Raw genomic sequence first — 22,022 nt, forward strand, 5'->3', positions numbered from 1 at the left:
TGTTCAGAAGAAAATATTTAACCTTTTAATAAAATGGATTTATACAAAAAAATTAATATCTCCTAAACCACTGTGCCGATGGCACTGATTTAAAGTACGGACCTTTGGTATTATAAGAGAGATATACATGTCAAATTTCAACTTCATATCGTTTTTCTATCACAAGTTGTCAACCGCATAACAATGAGAAAAAAAAAAAAGAAAAACGAGAATATCTCCAAAAGTTTGTATGGATGGGTATATATTTTTTCAATGATCTAGATAGTAGCAATCGAGACGGATATTTTGAAAAAAGAAAATTTTTAATCGGTCAAGTAGTTGACGAGATATTTGACAGAATAGATTTTCACAAAAAATTGAATATGTCACGAACCGCTTCACCGATTGACCCCATCGAAAATACGAACCGTCTATGTTACAAAAGCTAGCAGCATACCGAATTTCAAGTCGCTAGCTCGGTTTTTCATTGACTTATCGTGCGTACAAGGTTTTTTTTTTATGAAAAAACGGATAAACGGCAATATCTCCAAACTTTGCATAAATCGGTATATATGATATGAGTGATCTAGATAGAGGCCATCGAGACGAGTAGTTCGAAAAAAAAAAATTGAAATCGGTGCAGTTGTTGGCGAGATATTGCGGAAAAACGAAATTTAAACAAGTGATTATATCTCAGGAACTATTTGACCCATCGAGCTGAAACGAAGCACCAAAGTGAGGCTCATTCAAAGCTAACATGTGCCGAAATTTCAAATTTTTGGCTGCAAATTTTACCGTTTTTGCTTCCGAATGGAAGCTTTGCAATCCTTAAATTTTTCGATTTTCTAATTTTGCCTGGAAATGATGTAGAATGGTCTGAAATGTAAAAATACGAAGTTTGGCGACAATGTCTGTCTGTCCCCCCCCCTCCGCAACTTTTTGGAAATTAGGTTTTAGAAAATACAACACTAAGAGGGCTAAAGAAATTCAAAAAAAATTGAAATTTTGTCAGATTATAGGTCCTAACTAGGACTAACTCTGGGCACAGGATCAGCTCGATCGATCCAGTAGTTCCTGAGAAAAAGCCATTTCTTTTTGAACCTTTTTCGCAAATATCTCAAAAACTAATCGGCCGATTTCATTTTTTTTTCAAAATGTTCGTCTCAACTCCCTCTATCTGGATCAATTGAAACCTATATAGCCGTTCCTGCAAAGTTTTTGAGATATTTCCACTTTTCTGTTTTTTTTCAAAAATCGTTGGACGCTCTCTAGCCTTCGCAAAAATAGAGATATCAACTTGAAATTTGGATAGGATCTCCGTCTTATGACAAGGACGGTTGGGATTGAAACTGGGCTGAATCGGCCCAGTGGTTCCGGAGATATTCCATTTTTTATGGAAATCGATTATGTGTAATATCTCGAAAACTAGTGGACCGATTTCACTTTTTTTTGTTTCAAAATATTCGCCTTGATGTCCCCTATCCAGATCAATCAGAACCTATATGGCCGTACCTGCAAAATTTTTGAGATATTTCCACTTTTCAGTTTTTTTCAAAAAATCGTTGTACGCTCTCTAGCCTTCGCAAAAATGGAGATATCAACTTGAAATTTGGACAGGATCTTCGTCTTATGACAAGAACGGTTGGGATTGAAACTGGGCTGAATCGGCGCAGTGGTTCCGGAGATATTCCATTTTTTATGAAAATCGATTGTGTCATATCTCGACAACTAGTGGACCGATTTCACTTTTTTTTTTCAAAATATTCGCCTTGTTCTGTTTTTTCATTAAAATCCTTGTTTTTCATTGAAATACTTTATTGCTTCCGAATGGAAGCCGTGTATTTGAGCGATTTTTCGATTTTCTAATTTTCATGGCAGATGGTCTAGAATGTTATGAAACGTGAAGAAATTATGTTTTTGGGGTCATGTCGGTATGTATGTGTGTGACAACGTGGGTTTTTGGTGATCAATTTTTAGAAAATTCAACATAAATGCGGTGAAATTTGTCGATAAAAGTCTGCAATTTTGGCTCATGGTAGCTATGATTAAGCTTCACTTTGGTACACAGTTTCAGCCCGATCGAGCCAGTAGTCCCTGTGATATAACAACTTCTTTAAATTTCGTTTTTCCTCAATATCTAAAAATCTACTCTACTGATTTCAATTTTTTTGTTCAAAATACTCGTCTCGATGGCCTCTATCTAGATCAATCAAAGTATATATATCCATTCAGACAAAATGTGAAGATATTGCCATTTTCCTGTTTTTTCGTGAAAAATCTTGTTTACACGATAACTTGATGGAAAATGGAGATAGTGAGTTGAAATTTTGTATGCTTCTAGCTTTTGTAACAGAAAAAGTTGGTGTTATGGTTGGGCGCAATTGGCCCAGCGATTCTTGAGATATTCAACCTTTTGTGTGAATATATTTCTTTAAATATCTCATGAACTACTGGAAGGATTTCAATTTTTTTTTAAATACTTGTCTCGGTGGCTACTATCTAGATCAATCAAAATATGTCTACCCGTCCAGACAATCATTCAGAGATACTCCCATTTTTTCATTTCGCAAATTTTTTCATTCTTGTACGCACCATATTTTGAGAAAAAATGAAAATAGCAAGTTGAAATTTGGTGTGATTATAGCTCTTACAATATTGAAGATTCTTATTTTGGATATGCGCAATCGACCGAGCAATTTCGAAGATATTTAACCTTTTATATAAATCTATTTTATTAAAAGGTTGAATATCTTCCTGTAGACATCCTATAGCTCACGGTTACGGTTGTATACCTGTCACAAGGACAGAGAATTGCTACGGATCCATTCGGAAGCTTACTACAAAAAGTAACGGTCACATGCCTTCTGTCGGATGGGCTCGAACCCCTGCTTGTTACGTTGATTTTTCTAAAATTGAATCACCAAAAACCTGAATCTGCACTCACATACATACAGACACCCCCCTAAAAACATCAGTTCTTTACGTTTCATGACGTGATAGACCATTTGCAACCAAAATTAGAGAATCGAAAAATCGACCAAAAACAATGCTTCCCTTCGGAAGCAAAAAGGACTAAAGTTTAAGCTAGAAATCTGAAATTTCGTCATTTAATGGGTATTACTTTGGAGCATTTTGGGGCGCAGTTTCAGCTCAATCGGTGCAGTAGTTTTCGAGATACAGCAATTTCTCAAAAATCTGTTTTCCTCAATATCTCAAAAAGTACGTGATTGATTTGAATTTATTTTACGTCGAAATATTCCTTGTGATAATATCTATCGAATCAAATCATAATATTGCTACCTATTTAGCGATGGTTTGCTAATAATTGGCATTTTTCATTTTGATGAGAAAATCGGTGTACGCGCGATAACTGTCTGAAAAATCAAGATAGGAAGTTGAAATTTTATAGGATTGTAGCTCTGATGGTGCCATTGGCTGGGATTGTAGATGGGTAGAATCGGATGAGTTTAGGAGATATTCAATTTTTTCTGAAAATCTGTTATACTTAAACTTTCATAATTAAACTTCTAATCTACTGGGCCGATTCACTTTTTTTTTTAAATATTCGTCATGGTACCTTCTATCAAGATCAATCAAAATATGTATACCCGCCCGCACAAAGTTTCCGAGATATTAGCGTTTTTCTGTTTTTTTCATTCAAAAGTTCATGTGGTGTCCATAATACACGTAAAACTGGAAGTAAACATCTGAGATTTTGGTTACTGATTCGCATCATTAACCCACACTTATATAAAATTTTGGGTCAATCGATTCAGTACATCCTGGCGTAGAACGATTCATCCAAAAATCTTTTTTTTTTTAAATCATACATCGTCATGTTATCAATGATTCTTGTCTCCGTAAGACTTCAACAGTCATATAACATAAATTTATGCACTGATTTTTCATTTTTGAAATCGGAATTGCTTCCATTCGGAAGCTTATTACCAATGAAATTGGCAGAGAGGAAAAGAAGGAAAATACTAATAACGCATAAAGTAACGGCCACATGGCTTCTACCGAATAGGCCTCTACCCTGCTTGTTTAATATTCGGGCCAAAGGTCGCATAAACTTTCTCTCAGGGAATAGAAAATGTCCACGTTTCACATAATTTGGAGTCATCTGCGCCCAACTTTTTGAGGGTTTTTGAGGGTGTTGGATCATCTGAAACGTGGAAATTTCATATCCCCTGGGAAAGTGTTTATACGACCTTTTGGCCCAAATTTTCAAAAAATTGAAAAAATGACGCGTAAAAAAAATTTAAAAAAAAACTCGAAAAAATGAGCTCATGATTCAGAATCATCCTAAACGTGGAGATTTCACATTCCCTGGGAAAATGTTTATACGACCTTTTGGCCCAAATGGTCAAAAAAATGAAAAAATTCCATTTCCCGTAATGACGTAAAATTTGTTTCCCGTAATAACGTTATTCCAATTTCGTTTCCAGTTTCGTTTCGGTTCTACTTTCGTTTCCGGGAACGAAACGGCAGAAACGCACTTTCGTTTCGATACTGCATTTCGTTTCCGGGAACGAAACGGCAGAAACGCACTTTCGTTTCGATAATGCATTTCGTTTCCCGTCCCTACGAAACATAAACACATTATTTGAGGTTAGATCAGGTAAGTGTATTTGTATTCGATACTCATGGTTATTATTTGTTGCAATTCGTCATTAAGAATATTGCTAACTGGTTAAACGAAGTTTTATCGAATGATGCAATGATAAGAATGATAAGAATCCTTCTCATTTTTGAATTGGACTCTCAGATACGTCCCTGAGCGCACCATCCCCATTCCCGCCTCCGAACGCCCGGTCGCTGGGGGGGGGAACAAGCTCCATGACTCAATGGGTTAACTACAGTAAAACCACGTGAGGTCACTTTTTGGAAGAAAGGTTGTATTGGATGAAAGTTTGTGTGAGTAAGCAAGTATATCCTATCGTAAAAAGGAGAAAGGAAATCGATCTCGAAATATCTCGAAAATCTCGAATAAACGTAAGCGTAAGACTGAAATCGAAGCACAACTACGTGAGGAGATGAGAAGGCGCGTGCGTAGCACGTGCGGACCATCTCGTTGGAATTAAGAAAGAAAGGAGTGTACGTTTAGATGAGAAAAGAAAGCGTGAGTCAGTTGTGATGGGTGGGGTGGTTGTCAAGTAAACATTACCATCAGTTCGATTTGAGGTCGACTATATATCCTTCTATCCATCAAAATGAATATCCTATCTGCATCATTATAATCCTACTGACCCTTTAGGATATCCAAGCAGTTCAGGTCATTTTTTCTGGGAGAAATCCTCTTCAGAGTTTATAGAATCGACGAGAGTAGTTTCTGGGCGCAATATCAATCTTAGTTTCCGAACATTTTTCCGAGGAAACGATTTTAAGAAAAATGAAATTTAACACATTGCCTCACATATGAAAACATCCTTTGGAGACTTCGAACATTCGTATAGGATTTTTCAGATACGATTTCCTATAGGATTTATTATAGGATTCCCTATCAAGTTTCTTCTATTCGATTTCTAATAGGATTTCCGATGAAATTAGGATCATAAGGGTCAGAATGACCGGTCAAAAGAGTCATATGGGCGTCATATAAGGATCATATAGGGGGCATATGAGGATCGTATGAAGGTAATATAAGTGTCATATGTGGGTCATATAAGGGCCATATGCGGGTCACATAGAGACATATAGGGATCATATGGAGGTCATAGGAGACTTACATGGAGGACATATAAGGATCAGATGACCTTAATATTACCCTATAATCCCTATATAACCCCCATGTCACCCCAATATGACACTTTTGATCGTCATTGTGATCCTTATGCCCCTAAATTTTATAGGAAATCCTGTTGAAAATCTTATATGAAATCCTATAGGACATCCTATAAGAAATACAATATGTAAGGCCTGATAAGGAATCCTATAAGAAATCCTACAGGATATGCTATAGGTTTTTTTATACATGTCTCCATAGAGGCTATATACTCTCACCTTCAATCCAATAGTTCATAGTTGTAAAGCGTGGTCTCGTACACATAACCGTATACGACTTTGTTCGTTATACCCTCTAGTTTTTTTGCAACATTGAAAAACATAAGTTTCCGGATAGATAATTGCAAATAATCAAATTGGAAGCTTCTCGATTGGTACGACGGCTATATTGGGTGGTTTAAATCCGCGCGTTCCTAACGCCTGGCAACGGTCCGCTCAATGAGTACTTTGACTGAATTTATGAGGTTATAGGGAATACATGTGCAGTGTTGCCGTATGATCATTAGAGGTTCGACCAACGAGAGTCAAGTATGAAATTGAATAAAATATTCTTTTCAATACTCATTGAAGAAACTCCCAGAAAATATATATTCAACAATGAAAAATCCGAAAAAGTATGGGGATGGCAAGATTTTCGGCAAAACTGAATCTTGTTTGAAGAAAAGTTGCTAACTTGAACAAAGTACTTGAGAATCCTTAAGTGGTCGCAGCTCTTTAACGAATGTAGTCGCATAGTAAAAGAATCCCTGCCTCATGTATTTTACGATTTCATGAAAAAAAAAGTTGGAAAAACGAATTCATCTTTCTTTATGGGCAAATTTTGAACCTTCAGTGAATAGTAAATGGGGATATAAAAGAGAATCACTTCTCACATAAACCACACGGAGAGAAATATGCAGCAAAAATTACGGAACAATTCACGTAATCCACAATGGGGAATCGTTTTGCGGCAATTTTTATAGGAATGGAAGAGAAGAAATCTGAAACGTTCAGTGTGAATTTTCAGGTTCATCACCGAACAAAGTATGAAATTGTCACGTAATTTTTCTCGAAGAAGTAAAATTTTACAGAAACTTAGCGACTTATTATGCCTCAAAAATCAAAAATTCTTGAACGTTCAATAATCTTTATGAAGCTGGTGAGTTATTTCTACGTTCCGTTCCGTAAAATTTCTCAATCGTTGGGAAAAAATTACGGAATGACTTGTTGTCCCCACAGCGGTGAGTTATCAGACGGCTGGTTAATTTTTACGGAAAAAATCGTAGAATTTACGTAGGGATTCGTACAATTTCAGCTCCGACCCACACTTTTTATTGAATTTTACTTCGCTCGAGGATTACGTTTCGAAACGTAATTTTTACGTTTTTTTCTGGTAATTTTTATTGAATTTTTCTCTCGGTGCAAGACCTCAATCTCATTAGGTGTAAAATTGGATATTTTGAGGCGCAACGCAGGGGTTTTCAGCGAGTCGAGTTTTCCGAAGATTTAAATAATTTATTGGTGTAAGTAAGGATCAAAAAAAATTGTGAATGTGTTCAATATATTTGAAAGTAGGAATACAAACTTTTATAAATTTTTCACTCACAAAGTTCTCGTGTAAAAAGAAAAACAGGAAACCGGCGGGAATTTCCTTATAGATGCGATCACTCACAGGATCAAATAACAGTAATATAATTTAGATGGAGATAACATTCATTGGAGTATTTGTAATCCAGTGCATAAATAGAGAATTTATTTTAAAATGTAAATGATCTGCTAGATAAATAGTTCATTGGATTTAATTAAATTTGCTCTTTTAACGGATAGAACGAGAAGAGCAAGTGTAAATAAACGTATTTCAAACAATTACAGACTCCATTACGTACTCTGTGAATAAATGCATCAATGGGGGTAAAGTGATGAAAATTAGATTTATGTAAATAAATCCTATGTCACTGGCTCTTTCATCATTCCGAAAACTAATATCCTTAAATTGGTGCTTAGCTAGGAAAATATTTTTCCATTAATCTCTTCAATTTTACCATAAACGTTGAGTCGCGCAGCATGTGTGACTTTCCCAGCCCTATTTTCCACAGTACACGAGTACTCCCCACCATCCTCAACCATGACCTGACTGATGTTAACATGTGATATCACATCCCCATGGACAGTGACGTACTGGCCGATAACGAATCTGGAAAAATCCCATTTAATTACCATAGACCAATAAATTTATCTGGTTATTTTTCTTCACCTTCTGCGTACGACAGCAAAATAAAAACGAAAAACTGGATGCACTTTCTAGTTTGGTACAAACTCGAGAGAGGCATTCTGCAGGAAATTTATTTGCAGCACTCACTCGCAACCCTCGTCCCACTCTCTCCAACCCCTTTTCCCCAGTTTTACTGATACTGGCAAAGACAATGGAAAAAAATACAGGAACAAATAGTGGGAGATATTTGTAGGAGAGAACGAGGAGAGGTGCAGCGAGAAGTGCAATTGGAAGAAATTTTTCCATTTTGCTTTTTTTTTCTGTACCGGTTGGTGAATGGGTCGTTTGGAACGAGTGACGAAACAGTCTGCGCATATGCGAATACTCTCGTCTAAGCGTGTATGCTCATAGAAAACTATAGATATACATGTTGGTCGAGGTTTACAGCTAACCGTCCTCAGAGCTAAACGAGAACTGGCAATAAATATTCGTTTTCTTGTGGCCTCTTTCACCGTGCAATCGATGGAAACAAAATTGAAATTGGGTTGGAGTGGAAAACTAGAAGCCCCACTTGTAGTTTTGATCTATTTCATTTTCTCTCGCCTGTTTTGGTGAAGAATGGAAATTTAATTGTCAACTGCATTGAAGCACTCTGTGGAGAAATCAAAATGGACTTTGGGGATCAGAAGATATTTGCGACCATTTATTGGGAGCAAATTTATTTTGTTACGGTAGGCATTTCACTTGGTATTATATTGGAAAGGGGGTAATTGAAGTTTTACCGGGTTATTGTAGGCAATGGAAATCCATCGAGGGCCCAGCTTATCTGAGGTGTTGGATTGCCGGCTGCTGAACACTTCAACGAGACAGCGGGACCCGGTTGGAGCGTCTGTTCGATGAATGAATACATTATAATTGGTGGTGCATCTGAAAGAAAGAACGATCACATTAGTGCAAGATAATTAAAATCGAGAAATATTGCATGGAGAAAAAAATCGACGATTAATTGCAAGGAAAGTGCAGTCAAAATTGCTGAATGGAGTGCGGAAAAATTCACTGGAAATGTGGTAAAGTTTATCCATATTTTTTGTAGATTTTCTCCAACAGTGCATGAATTTTCCTGTTCCTTCATGAAAAATTGCATTATAAAATACAATTTCATGCTTGAATTACCTCTATTGTGCTGTAATTTATGGTAGTGATTCTTTTTTCTGTGTGGAGATTGTGAGGGAAATTTTTCTGGAATATTTTTATTGTTGGTTGCGAAAATTGAATTTCCCCTGACCCCCCCGGAAAAAATAAATATGCGACCAAATATATACAGGATATATGTTCGATATATTTTAAATATATGTTTGGCAAAAAATGCGGTATATGAAATATATATTGAATATATACGGGCACATATATGTGACATATACATCACGCATATATCTCACATATTGCATTTTTTGCCGCACATATACATGGTGACTTCAGCACTTTGTTCACAAATTGTGAGGAAACATATATAGTATGAAAAATCAAACTGAGCGGGAGGGTAAAATGGAGCGCACGGCCAAACGAACCCCTAGGGCAAAACAGACCACTGACAGACAATTGGTAATTTTCGTTTTTTTTTTCTTTCCATCAAATCAGGAACACTGAATGTGTTGAATTAAAAGAGAGTTTCTTGGAGCGTAACTTTCACAGGGGTTTTATGGACAAGAAGTGTCGGTGAACCGCAATTTGATCAGATTTGCTAATCATCTCAAACCACAAATGACTTTGAAACACCAATATTTCCTAGGAATCTGCGTATCTAAAGACAAAATGGATATTTTTGTATTTATTTTTTGTCTAATCAAGCAGCGCGACAGAAGCCATTTGACGGATTACATATGATTGCTACTCTCCACGTATTTTTTTTCTCCTATTTTCATTTCTACCAATTTCATTGGTAGTAAGCTTCTGAATGCTTGTTTTCAAAAAATAAAACCATATATTCATGTTATATGGCTTTCTCAGTTATCCGGATGTGAAAATGAAAAGTGAAATATAGATGCACCAATTTTTTTTCTCAAGAATTCAGGGTGAATTGGTCCACCTTAAGAACTATATAGGTTGATATAGGAATGTTCGTTGAGAATCCTAACTAGAAGTCAAAGTTTCAAAAGGTTTCCCTGACTTTTACCCATGTCATTGTGCGTAAAAGTGAATTCCTTTTTTTTATCGTTATTTTACATCGCTTCTACCCGGTTCGGGTATACTGCGATGATGATCAAGACTAAATGGTTAGATTGCACCGTTCTATCCGGCCGGGATTGGAACTCGGAACCTTTCGCATGTGAGGCATAACAAACTTACCCACTGCGCCAAGCCACTGGGCAAAAAAAAAGTGAATTCCGACCAAAAAAATACAAAAACGACGATATCTCGAAAAATTTCAACGGGATGGTACCCATATTTTGCTTGATCTAGATAGACGAGATTAAAACGCATATTTTGAAAAGAAAACAAATTGAAATCGAACCGATAGTTTTTGAGATATTGAGCAAAAGATTTTCACATACAAAGTTGAATATTTCCGTAACTACTAATCCGATTTCGTTCATCCAGAATCCCAAACTTTGTTACCATAAGACCTAAAATCATATCAAGTTTCAAGTTTCTATCTTATTTTTTTTCAATTTATCGTGCGTACAAGCCATTTCAACGAAAAAATGAAAAAACGAGAATAAAACGACATTACACAAGATGTAATGGTATTTTTTCAATCGAATTATATAGGTATCATCATGACGAGTATTTTTAAAAATATCGTATCGGTCGAATGTTTCACGAGATACGAGCAAAAAATAATTTTCGAAGAATCGCTATATCTCAGAAACCGCTCAACCGATCGAGCTGCACCTTAGCAAAAATTTGAGTCTCAGTAGTACCAATTAGCAGCCAGAATTCCAGCATCTTTCTCTTAATAATTCTCGAGTGACGGGCACAGTTCTGGACATACGAACACACATGTGGACACATAGGCATCACGGCAAAATATCAGTCTCAAAATATCACACCGCAAAATATCACATGAAAAAATATCACATGGATAAATATCATAATATGAAAATATCATTTGTGATAAATATCACTTTTTAAAATATCATATCATATCATATCATGTAATTTTTAAATTTCCAATAATATTAATTAATTTTTTTAATTTTCAATATAATCAATGATATTTCAATGGTTTTTCTTGATTTTTCGTCGCATGTGTGAACACGGCCGTGTAATTCTTTCTTTCTCCGATAATTCATTACCACAATACGGCTATTTAATTCCATTTTCGGTATGTAAACACTGCTGGGTTTTTCCCTCTCCTTATAAATCAATATATTGATTTTCTGTTTGGATTAAGGAGAAATTGTTTGATTTGTTTTCAATTCATGTACACTCGTAATTTTTTTTTTTTTTTATTTGTTTATGATCATTTTGGTTTGTGATATTTTTTGTGTGTGATATTTTGATTTGTGATATTTTTTACCGGTGATATTTTGTTTCGTGATATTTTGAGGCATGATTTTTTGCCGGTGATATTTTGATATGTGATATTTTGCCGTGGAGCCGACACACATACCTACACGGAGAAAAGTGAATGGTAGGGGTTACTTTTATATGGTAGAGGTTACCATAAATTATGGTAAAAGGGTTTCTAAGTCAATCTCAATAGTAATTTTTACTATGTTCAACAGTAAAGCGTACTATGTTGTATAGTAATCAATACCATTCGAACATAGTAGGCATTATTATACAATATAGCAACGACAACTATTATTATAGGAGAGATTACCATGTGGATGGTAATCAGTACTATTTATACATGGTAATCTCTCCTTTTCTCGATATCGTAGAAAATACTAAAAATAGCCATCAAGGCACAATTAAAATTGAATTATCGGTTACTCATCAACAAGTCTTTACCACCACCTTTTCTCCCTGGTCCAGCTCTTAACAAGAGATTAGAATTAGATCCAAATTATCGTCATTTTCTGCCAGTTCTCCCGTCCAATCGATCTGGAGATATTACAATAGTAAGCTCTCTCAATTATTTGGGACATAATATCAGGGAAAACGTAATATTGATGATGCCGACCGATGCTGGACCTCAATTACATTTGATCAATATCGTAATCCTACAGCCAAATAATCAAGTTATTTTTGTTACTCAACAATTACAAGAATACTCCTTTGAAAGACATTTCCAATCCTAGGATAGCTAGATAGCAATCCTAGGATCCTAGATAGCTATAAAATTGATATAAATGATAAGAGGTGGTCAACATTGACATTTCGACAAATGAAATTTTGTATCCTATCGTATATAGCTACCTCCGGGAATAGAAAGCAATACGTTCCGAAACGTTGGGTCTAAATTCTCACGCAAAGTTGTTGAGTTTAATTACTCACATTTGAATTTTTTAATAATTTTTATAGCGCCAAAAATTCTTCCAATGATTAGTTAAAATTTGGGGCAAAAAATCCCACGATTCTGTAGATATATATATTCTGATATTAAAATACGGATGTAAATATATTTATTGATGTAAACATATTNTTGACATTTCGACAAATGAAATTTTGTATCTTATCGTATATAGCTACCTCCGGGAATGGAAAGCAATACGTTCCGAAACGTTGGATCTAAATTCTCACGCAAAGTTGTTGAGTTTAATTACTCACATTTGAATTTTTCAATGATTTTTATAGCACCGTAATGCCAAAAATTCTTCCAATGACTAGGTAAAATTTGGGGCAAAAAATCTCACTATTCTGTAGATATCTATATTCTGATATTAAAATACTGATGTAAATATGTCATTGTTAAATATGCTCCTTACGACATTCGATATGATTAATCTAGGTATATTGATGATTATTGATAGGAAAGAATCCCACATTATAAGAAAATACTCTGTAATTATTGAAACAGCGTCGAAACCAAATACATTAACTATAAATATATATCGCCGACAGCGGTGGCTGTGTGGTTGGAGTATGGGATTGGCATGCGGGAGACCCGGGTTCGATTCCCGGCTGGGGGGGCCAAAATTTGTAACACTCTAAATCTCACGGTTTCATTGTCGAGCGGGAGTCTCGCAAGAGACGACTGTACCTGGACAGGTTTTTCCCGCAAATGAGGTTTTCCCTTGTCCTTCGGCGAATGCGGTACAGGGGGTTGGGGGGTGGGAAGGGAACAAATCGTAAAGACCCGAAAGGGTATACGAGAAGAAAAAAATTTATAAATATATATCCCACTTGAAATTTCTATCTCATTATACTCATCATTATCATGATATAGTTTAGTGATAATTATGTTTTATATTCGTGACATTTTATGACTTTTTCACGTTTTACCATGTGTGGACGTCCGCATGAAAAGGGACCACTTTGTCGATATGGAGTTATGTATACTCTGATAATATTTATAACATTCCGCACATTTTGAGCCCAAAATGATCCTCATAGGGTGAAAAATGCCGTCGCCGGAGCACATGAAAAAACACTTTAACATGAGTGTAAATGGGAGTTGCTGAGACAAAAACGTGAATATCTCGGAAACTAGAATCGACAAAGTGCTCCCTTTTCATGTGGACGTCCACATATAATATAGGTCATGTTACCATAGTGCATGGTAATCTCTCCTATAAACTATGGTAAACTTTACCAAACGACTATGGGTCCCTTTACCGTAATTAATAGTACACTCTACCCTGTAACATGGTAGAGGGTACTATTCAATATAGTAATTTCTCCTATGTTCATAGGCTTCATTCCCATCGAGAGACTTACCGTGGCCCATAGTATGTAATATTATACCCCATAGGAATCATTACCATAGCATAGTAATGCTTCCTAAATTTGAGAAATACATACAAGGCGTAAATTTGACATGGGACTCTTTCCCATGGCTCTTCTCTCCCTGTACACACAGAGAGACATTTTTTAAAAACATCATTTCTTCACGTTTCATGACATTTCTAGGCATTTTCACCCAAAATTAAGAAATCGAAAAAATCACGATTACAAAGCTTCCATTTAGAAGCAAAAATAAAAATTATCAATTTTCTGTCAGTGGTCCGTTTTGCCCACCTGGTCTGTTTTGCCCTATCCTCCCCTATCATATAAAGTCCGTTTGACAACTGCGTCATCGTTTCCATTCATAGCGGTAGTCAATCGCAATGTAATTGGCTGAACTATTGAAAAATTCTAATGTTCACTCTTTACAAGTCTATTATCAGAATTTAGTAGTTTTTGTAACATTGAATTCCCGATTTTCTATTCTATATCTACCTGAAAATTGTAAACAAGGTGCTGAGGTCATCGTGTATGTGTATTCAATTTATATATGTCTCATATATGTGTTATCGGTGCCGGGAAGGTAATAGGAATTTGGAAAAAATATTGGATAGGTACTTTTTCATTTCGATTGATAACGAAAAATAAATCAGTTATTGGCTGAAGGCAATGGGGAATTGGAAATATTTTATGCAAACCTTTTATGGTTGGGATGGGATGAAATATTACGATAAACAAGTTTTCATCACGCTGTGCATAAAGTGATCACACACACGCTCACACATTACATATGTCACATTAGTGACATTCCTCACGCTCCGCATACACGAAACACACGCGTCGTGATGACTTTAATATACTAGCGCCGTCGCGGCCGCTTGCGGCCGTGACGTTGATGCTGTTGCTCATGAAAATGATCATGGAAATACGCTTTGTTCATTTGAATACGAGTGTAATGTGGAATGAAGGGTGCCATGGACGTTAGAATCACTCTCAAACTGATGAATTTTTCAAAACCTTACGTAATAGATTCTGATGGTTTCATCGATTCATTTCACCAATTTATATTCAAATTCAGTTGGGATAGCAATAAATTGAAATCTTCTTGTTGTTTTTTCAAATTAAAGATGTGTATTTTATTTCCTAAATGGTGAGATTCGATGAAAATCGATTCCAATAGATTCTTCTGTTTCCATTCTCTATTTTCTCTAAAATCATATCGCAAATTTCTTTGTTATCTATTGAATAACGTCGCCGAGGCTGCGATGTTGATGCACTGTCATTATTCCTTTTCCCATCTTGGCGTGCACACGTCTATGTTTTCGTAATGAGGTATCATCTTGTGAAATTGAGTGTAAGCCTTAGCGGAATCACATCATATTCTTCGTTTCATCGGCCAATATTCAATAAACTGACGTTAAAACATTAAAATCTATGTAAAACATGTAACTGTACATATATGATTATTCAAATAAATATGTATGAGAAAAAACTATGAAGTTCATGAGAGAAAAACAAAAACTATAGACGTATCCACGTAAAAGTACACCTGTATCAACAATACAGAGACTTGTGAATTTTTTACATTCTTTGTATTTCTTTCAAAAATTAATGATTCATCATTTTCTTATTATACTGAGTATTAAGATTAATATGTAAGCAACTCTTCTCAGTTCATCATTTCTTCGATTCCAATATTTCAATAAGCGATTCACTACTTCTAAATTCCTGTGCTCACTGAATGAGGTTGTAACTATGGATATTATCAAAATTCTATTCAGAGTACAAAATAATAATACCCACAACCCAGAATTTTTTAGCCTTGTTTCCCTTCATTCCTCTTTAATCCTTTATGAAAGCATTCAATTATTTTTTAAAATTCGGAGTACCTACTCCTCGCATTCACGATTTTCTTCACAATTTTATTATTTGACGATGGCATAAACTTAAAACTTTGATGAATGCTCTGAAATTTTGTGGAATATCCCACGAAATCATGAATTTTTGTCTAAACTTGAAAATTTTTGTGGAATTGTTGAGAAAATTCAAGGAATTGATCGAATTTTTCAAATTGTGTTCTTATTGCTTATATTAATCAATCGGATTGCCATGGGTAGGATTACATGAGTCCTCCATATTAGTTTTATTCGAAAAATTCCCCCTTTGTCTATCAATTGTTCTTCCCTTATTGATTCACGAATAATTTACCGTTTGAGAGATACTGAAAATTTTCTCAAAATCTCGAAAACTCGTGGAGAATTCAATTTTTTTAGGCGAAAACCTCGTAATTGCCTCAAGAGGCCTCGGGATAAAAAAAAACTATCGAAATGTGGGGAAAACTTTGCTCCCTAAATTCTCCGCCAAAAAAAGATAAAAAAATAAACTACAGACCTCAAAAAATTTGTAATTTTTTAATTACGAGGATGAGAAGGAATGGGTTCGATCCGGATTCTCTAAATGGGTTAAAACTATTTTTTAATACATGAGGTAATTGACAGTTCTGAGGGGATCGCCATCTTGCCTAGGAGTGCAGGTGGCGCCGCCTTGTGTCTGGGGCGGAGAGTCGAAATCAACATTTATATTAAAAAATAATTTCAACCCATTCAAAAAATTGGGATTAGGGAGCAAAGTTTTCCCCGTATTTCGGTAGTTTATTTTTACTCCCGAGGCCTCTTAAATTGGAAAAACCGCGAATCATGTTACATTCAGGTAGAAACCGAAGATTCTCCGATTTTTTAAAGAACCTGCCAACTTCCTCGAAGTTTCTTTAATTCATCCCTTATTCGTCTTTTCAAAATAATAGTTATTAATGTTCAAAAATCTTCTGTCAATGAGTGCTTATATCAGAAATTAGACAAACTTCAAAATTTTCATATTAAGGGTTCAGTCTTAACAGTGTCGGTTTTGAATTATCTCAGTCAAGCTGAAAGGTTCCATTCTCATATTTATGTCGATAGTCCTTTCCTTATGCCCCTTTTCTTGTCACATTGCACATTTCTATTTTCAATTCATTGTTCATAATCATGCTCATTGCAAAAACAATGCAACTGATGAAAAAAATGTCCTAATTTATTAGCTCCTAAATTTTTTTATTACAATAAATTGCTTGTGCATGTGCTAATTAGCATGCTCGCTGAATGAGATTTTAATTTTTGTTACAATTCAACTTCTCAAACATAATTTAGAGAGTAAATTGCTGGTGTTCAATGTTTACTGATCTTCTGGTAGAAGTACGTGCTAACACTGTTATCATTTTTCATTAGATCACTCGGTAATGCATCACTTCATGTTTGAAGCAGCATATTAAAAATTGAAAATGAAAATGACAGTTTGGCTTCTGCTCCATCCGTTTTCATGAATCTTCATGAAAATTGTGAAATTCATCTTAATGATTCAGATGATATGATATGAATATAATCATTCTTGTTCTCTGCCATTATGGAGTCTCTAACCGCTTTTTTTTATTCGTAATAGAATTTTTTAATTTGGGTATTATTATTATTTTTTACTGCGTTGCATTCAGATTCTTCTATACTTAACACAAAAATTGTAAGATAATTTCATAACTCTATCCATTGATTCTAATCAGCTTGGTTTGGAGGAAACCTCAATAAACGCGACATTAAGAAAGTTGAATGATTATATTTTCTTCTGACTTGAATTGATTGGAAAATTCTAATTGCTTCATTAATAAAAAATGCGGAGTACTTAGATATAGGATATTCATATATTGCCTAATAATTCAAGTAACCTGAAAGTTTTGATTTTCATATTACTAGAATTTACTTTTACTTTTTAATTAATTAAAACACTCTCCTAAAAATGACGACTTAATGATCCCTGAAATTTTAATTCTTTTTTCCATTATCTCCATTAGTATAATTGCTCTTTGCTCATAATTATGGGGAACCATTTCAAAAATATAGAAAAATAATAGGAAGACGTCTTTTTTATGTAAATTAATAAGATGATTGAAAAATCGAGATTTTCGGAGACCATGAACCCTTTTTTTTTATTAATTATATTCGAGCCTCGTCTTCGAGATTTTAACAACTTGTAGTAGTCCGCCTGCGGCTAGATGGAGCCACACGCCTTCAGAGACCATAGAAAAAGTTGGCTGTGGCACCTCGGCGTTGAGGGCTCGCCATCTTATCATTGTTTTCGTGTGTGCGCGAGTGGAACGCACGCTTTTCAGAGTTTCCAGTTTGTTTTATTGTAATAATCTATTTTTCTCCGTTTTTACACAGTTTTTCCATAGTCATGGATGATTGTAAGAAGAGGAAACAGATAAATTGTGTGGAATATCTAGAAATCTATAGTGAAATTGCAAATATTATGTGCATTGGATGATCGACTTTTCCTTGGATAAATAATCGGTTGGAAATAAAGGTAAGCGATGTTACATGTCTCTCAGCCTTTTTAGACCCGCGGGCCAGTTCCTAGAGTCAGAACCAATCGACGTCAAAGGCTTTTTTAGACCGAGTTTATTCCTTGTCGAACAACTCAGCCTAACCTCATTTTACCTGGTTCTCCTGGTCCTAGAGACAAAATCGAGAACAAGGAAATTACAAATGAGATTGTTATAAATATGTCAGATGGATCTTCATCCCTGACATTCAGGACAGTGCGAGCAGCAGCTCAGATCCTGTTGTGCTAGACACATCTGCGCCTGACGCACTCACCTTAGGCTCCAAGCCTTGTTCCACTATTTCAATAGTTGAATCTGCGCTTGATGCATTGACCCAAGGTTCCAAGCCTTGTGCTACTATTTCAATAGTTAAATCTGTGCTTGACGCATTGATCCAAGGCTCCAAGCCTTGTTCTATTATTTCAATAGTTAAATCTGCGCTTGACGCATTGATCGAAGGCTCCAAGCCTTCTACTACTATTATGATAGGTACATCTGCGCCTGACGCATTAAAGTAAGGCTCTAAGCCTTCAATTACAAGTGCAATTGTTGCATCTGCACCTGACGCATCATTCAAGGCCTCAAACCTGCAAAATAATATTCCACCTGAACTCGATTCAGGAATATAGGGGTTCCTGAGTCATCGAAGCCTCATGATGCCGAGATCTCTTTTCAGAGTGATCTGGAAGCTTGTTGGAGTTTCTGGCTGGTCTCGAATTTGTTGATACACAAATTACACAGATTTATGGAAATATCCACCAAATCTGAATTCAGAGATTGCTTTTATCTCCACCGAACCGTTGATCCATAGAGATAAAGAATTTTTAATCAATCTCAAAAGACGCCCGAGGTTCTGCTCTCGTTGCCCGAGATGCTACGAGGTTCTGCCCTCGTAGCATTGGGGGCAACTCCACGAAGTCTGCTCTAGGAAGAGAAACTAGACAATCTAGTCCTCTTTCAGAAGTTGTGTGGTTCGAGAAAAATAATGAATTTTTAGTGCCCTTGAGGCTACAGCTCCAGTTCAATTTTTGTATGGCTTCACATTTTTCGGGAAGCTTGAGAAGATTAAAATAAATCCTCAAAATTGTGTCAAGGTTTGGAGATTTATTCACCTTTACAGGAGAATCTAAATTCATTGGATTCAAAGGAGCTTGTTTTGAGACGTAGAGATAAAACAAACGGTTCAAAAACCTTGCATGCCTCAGGTTGAACAACAGGTCCAACCGGAGGCATTTCCTCAATAGTCCCAATGATTCTCGATCGACGTCAACGTCTCCAGAGTTATCTTACCTCAAGAGAGCAAGATGTAATGGCAAAAATCTCAGTAGCCATTTTTGAGCATTTCCTTCGCAATGGAAATTAAACTGTTCTAATAGTTTTATTCTAGAGAGACTGAAGAGTCATAAAAGCCTCTTCAATTCTGGCCCTTACCAATCGGTAATTCCTCCAGAATTTCAAATCTCTGAATTTGAAATCTCTGAAAGGGACAGTCCTGAGGGGCGGATAAANGTGAGATGTAATGGCAAAAATCTCTGCAGCCATTCTTGAGCATTTCCTTCCCAATGGAAATTAAACTGTTCTAATAGTTTTATTCTAGAGAGACTAAAGAGTCATAAAAGCCTCTTCAATTCTGGCCCTTACCAATCGGTAATTCCTCCAGAATTTCAAATCTCTGAATTTGAAATCTCTGAAAGGGACAGTCCTGAGGGGCGGATAAACAGGTATGTGATCATAGAGGTAGTTAAAACCTCTGTATTACTATCAGAATCCTATCAGGATCAGCTCGTCTCATTGTAACTTTTTGTTGGTGAACCACATGATTAGCAATGGTTAATTTTTCACATTAAAAGGTTGAACAAATTTATGAGAACTCATAACTTCAATTGAAGGACATGAAAACACTTCCAAAACTAATACTTTGTGACACATTCACGGATGGAAATGTCTTCAAAGTCGTATATTTCCTACCCCGGTACATGTGGAGCATGACAACTTCCGTTGTTTTGGCATGGGTATTTTTTCCAATTGCTACCCCCATTTGGAATTGCGACTAGTTCTCTCGCTTCGCGAGTCATGAGGCCGGTCATGAATCTTATTGATTCGGAGGCTTCATATCATCCAGTTATCTAGATGATATTTTATTATTAGTTTTCCGGCTATTATGGTACGGGAGTATGGTACCAATACAAAATTAAACTGTCAAGGCTCTTTCTTGTCTGAGCCATATTAAAAAGCAAAAAGCGTTGTGAATACCTTAATTTTATCAATAACTTTTACAAGTTTTGCCTAGAACCATCTTATGAAAGATGATATGCGTTACAGCGATTTACGCAATAAATAGCCTATTTCATCATCTGCAATCTGGAAAATTTATTCCATTAGTGTTTTCGCCTCATAAGCTTATTAAAATATATGGGTCTACATTGGAATTGAGTATACGCTACACTGAAAAACTTGGAAGAATTAAAAAAAAAAAAAGTCAAGATGATCATTAATTATGGAAATTTTGAATGATCTCTTGTTCTCCTCAGCCAGATCTTCCTTAGTAGCTCTTAATTGAACTGATCAGTCTAGAACAAAAATTCTTTCAGACGCAGTCTTCTTAAGATGGAAATTTACCTCTGCGTTAAAAGATCAAGTCGAAACATCTGGCCAGTATGAGAAAGGCACAACAATATAAATTCCTCAATGTTTTGATCATTTACCTAGCTCTTAGGTGTTTTTTCGCGACCTATGATCCTGTGAGTGTTTGCTCAAATTTAATAACATCGCAGGCACTCCCTACGTTAACGGGTTGGAAGGTACAAAATTTTCTTATCTGAACAAATCAGTGCGAGAGTCTTAGCACTGTTGCGAAGGCTTCGGTCGAATGCATTTTACATTTCTTCCAATGTGAATACTGGAGCTGTACATTGCAATCTAAGTTTTTTCAAAACTTAGGTGAGAAGGATTTTTTCAATCCAAAAATGGACCTTTTTTGTCCCACTTGTCAAAATACCAACGCAATCTCTCATGCGTGTAGCACGGCAATCTCCTTGCAGTGTCAATTGACACCTTTTCAATCTTGATTGGTGACAAAATTTTCTCTACGTATCCCCTACATTTAGCCTGGGAATGAATTGTGAATTTGTCACAATTCGCAGAATTCCAATCGTGAGGCCGATGGTATAATGGTCTCCCCTGTTAGATAGTTCAACTCTATTTCCTTGCTTTCATTTATCCCATCTCAAAAACAAATTACGAATCCAAATCCTTGAAGGATCTTTTACTTTCACCTGGTACCAGGTGCATGTGTCATGACTGATGTTAATGTTTCTCTTTGTCGTTAACAAAGCCTACTCTTGAAAAATTGTGGATTTTTATAAATGAAAGAAAATTAACTGCTGTTCGACATCTAGTTCGATTACCCTGCACATTTTTAATGGCAGAGTTCAAATAAAGAACAGCGTATCAAACAGTAAACTCCACCAAATCAAGAAACAGTGGGAAAAAATTCAACATTCCAAAGGTTCAAAAAATTTTCGAACTACGTCTTGGTAAATCATAATGCACTCACATCTAGTATCTTGAGTGTATTCTGACCTACCACCCAGGTCTTTCCCACTCAAGGCAAATCTGTCAATTCTTCATCTTAATGAAAATCTGTCTTTCTCTCGACCTTGAGTATTCCGCAGAGACGACAAACGTTTTCTGCCATTAAACTTGAGAACAGTGTCAAAGGTGTGTCAAATCTGGATTTCACGATACCAGACAGGTGACAATCTTCTCGCCCAGGCGATCCACAGCCTGTTTCCCCTTTTCCGTTTTGAAAGGCATCATTTTTGCGCA

The 22,022-nt window shown here is 35.9% G+C and overlaps 1 protein-coding gene across 5 annotated transcripts in view; it reads right to left on the reverse strand.

Moving 5' to 3' along the window:
- LOC107046470 (Down syndrome cell adhesion molecule-like protein Dscam2) overlaps positions 1 to 8,876 on the reverse strand; it is a 53,834-nt gene extending 44,958 nt beyond the window's left edge. For all 5 annotated transcript variants that reach the window (XM_015269093.2, XM_015269092.2, XM_015269089.2 and 2 more), the window contains exons 1-2: positions 8,737 to 8,876; positions 7,785 to 7,936 (exon numbers count right to left, since the gene is read on the reverse strand). In XM_015269093.2, the coding sequence (XP_015124579.1) occupies positions 7,785 to 7,936; positions 8,737 to 8,864 (280 nt within the window). In that variant the 5' untranslated portion in view covers positions 8,865 to 8,876. The remainder of the gene's footprint in view (positions 1 to 7,784; positions 7,937 to 8,736) is intronic.
- Between the last annotated feature and the right edge of the window lie 13,146 nt (positions 8,877 to 22,022).

This window comes from Diachasma alloeum, unplaced genomic scaffold, assembly GCF_001412515.2.
Source record: "Diachasma alloeum isolate Michigan unplaced genomic scaffold, Dall2.0 Dall_scaffold_01411, whole genome shotgun sequence".
Taxonomy (NCBI): domain Eukaryota; kingdom Metazoa; phylum Arthropoda; class Insecta; order Hymenoptera; family Braconidae; genus Diachasma; species Diachasma alloeum.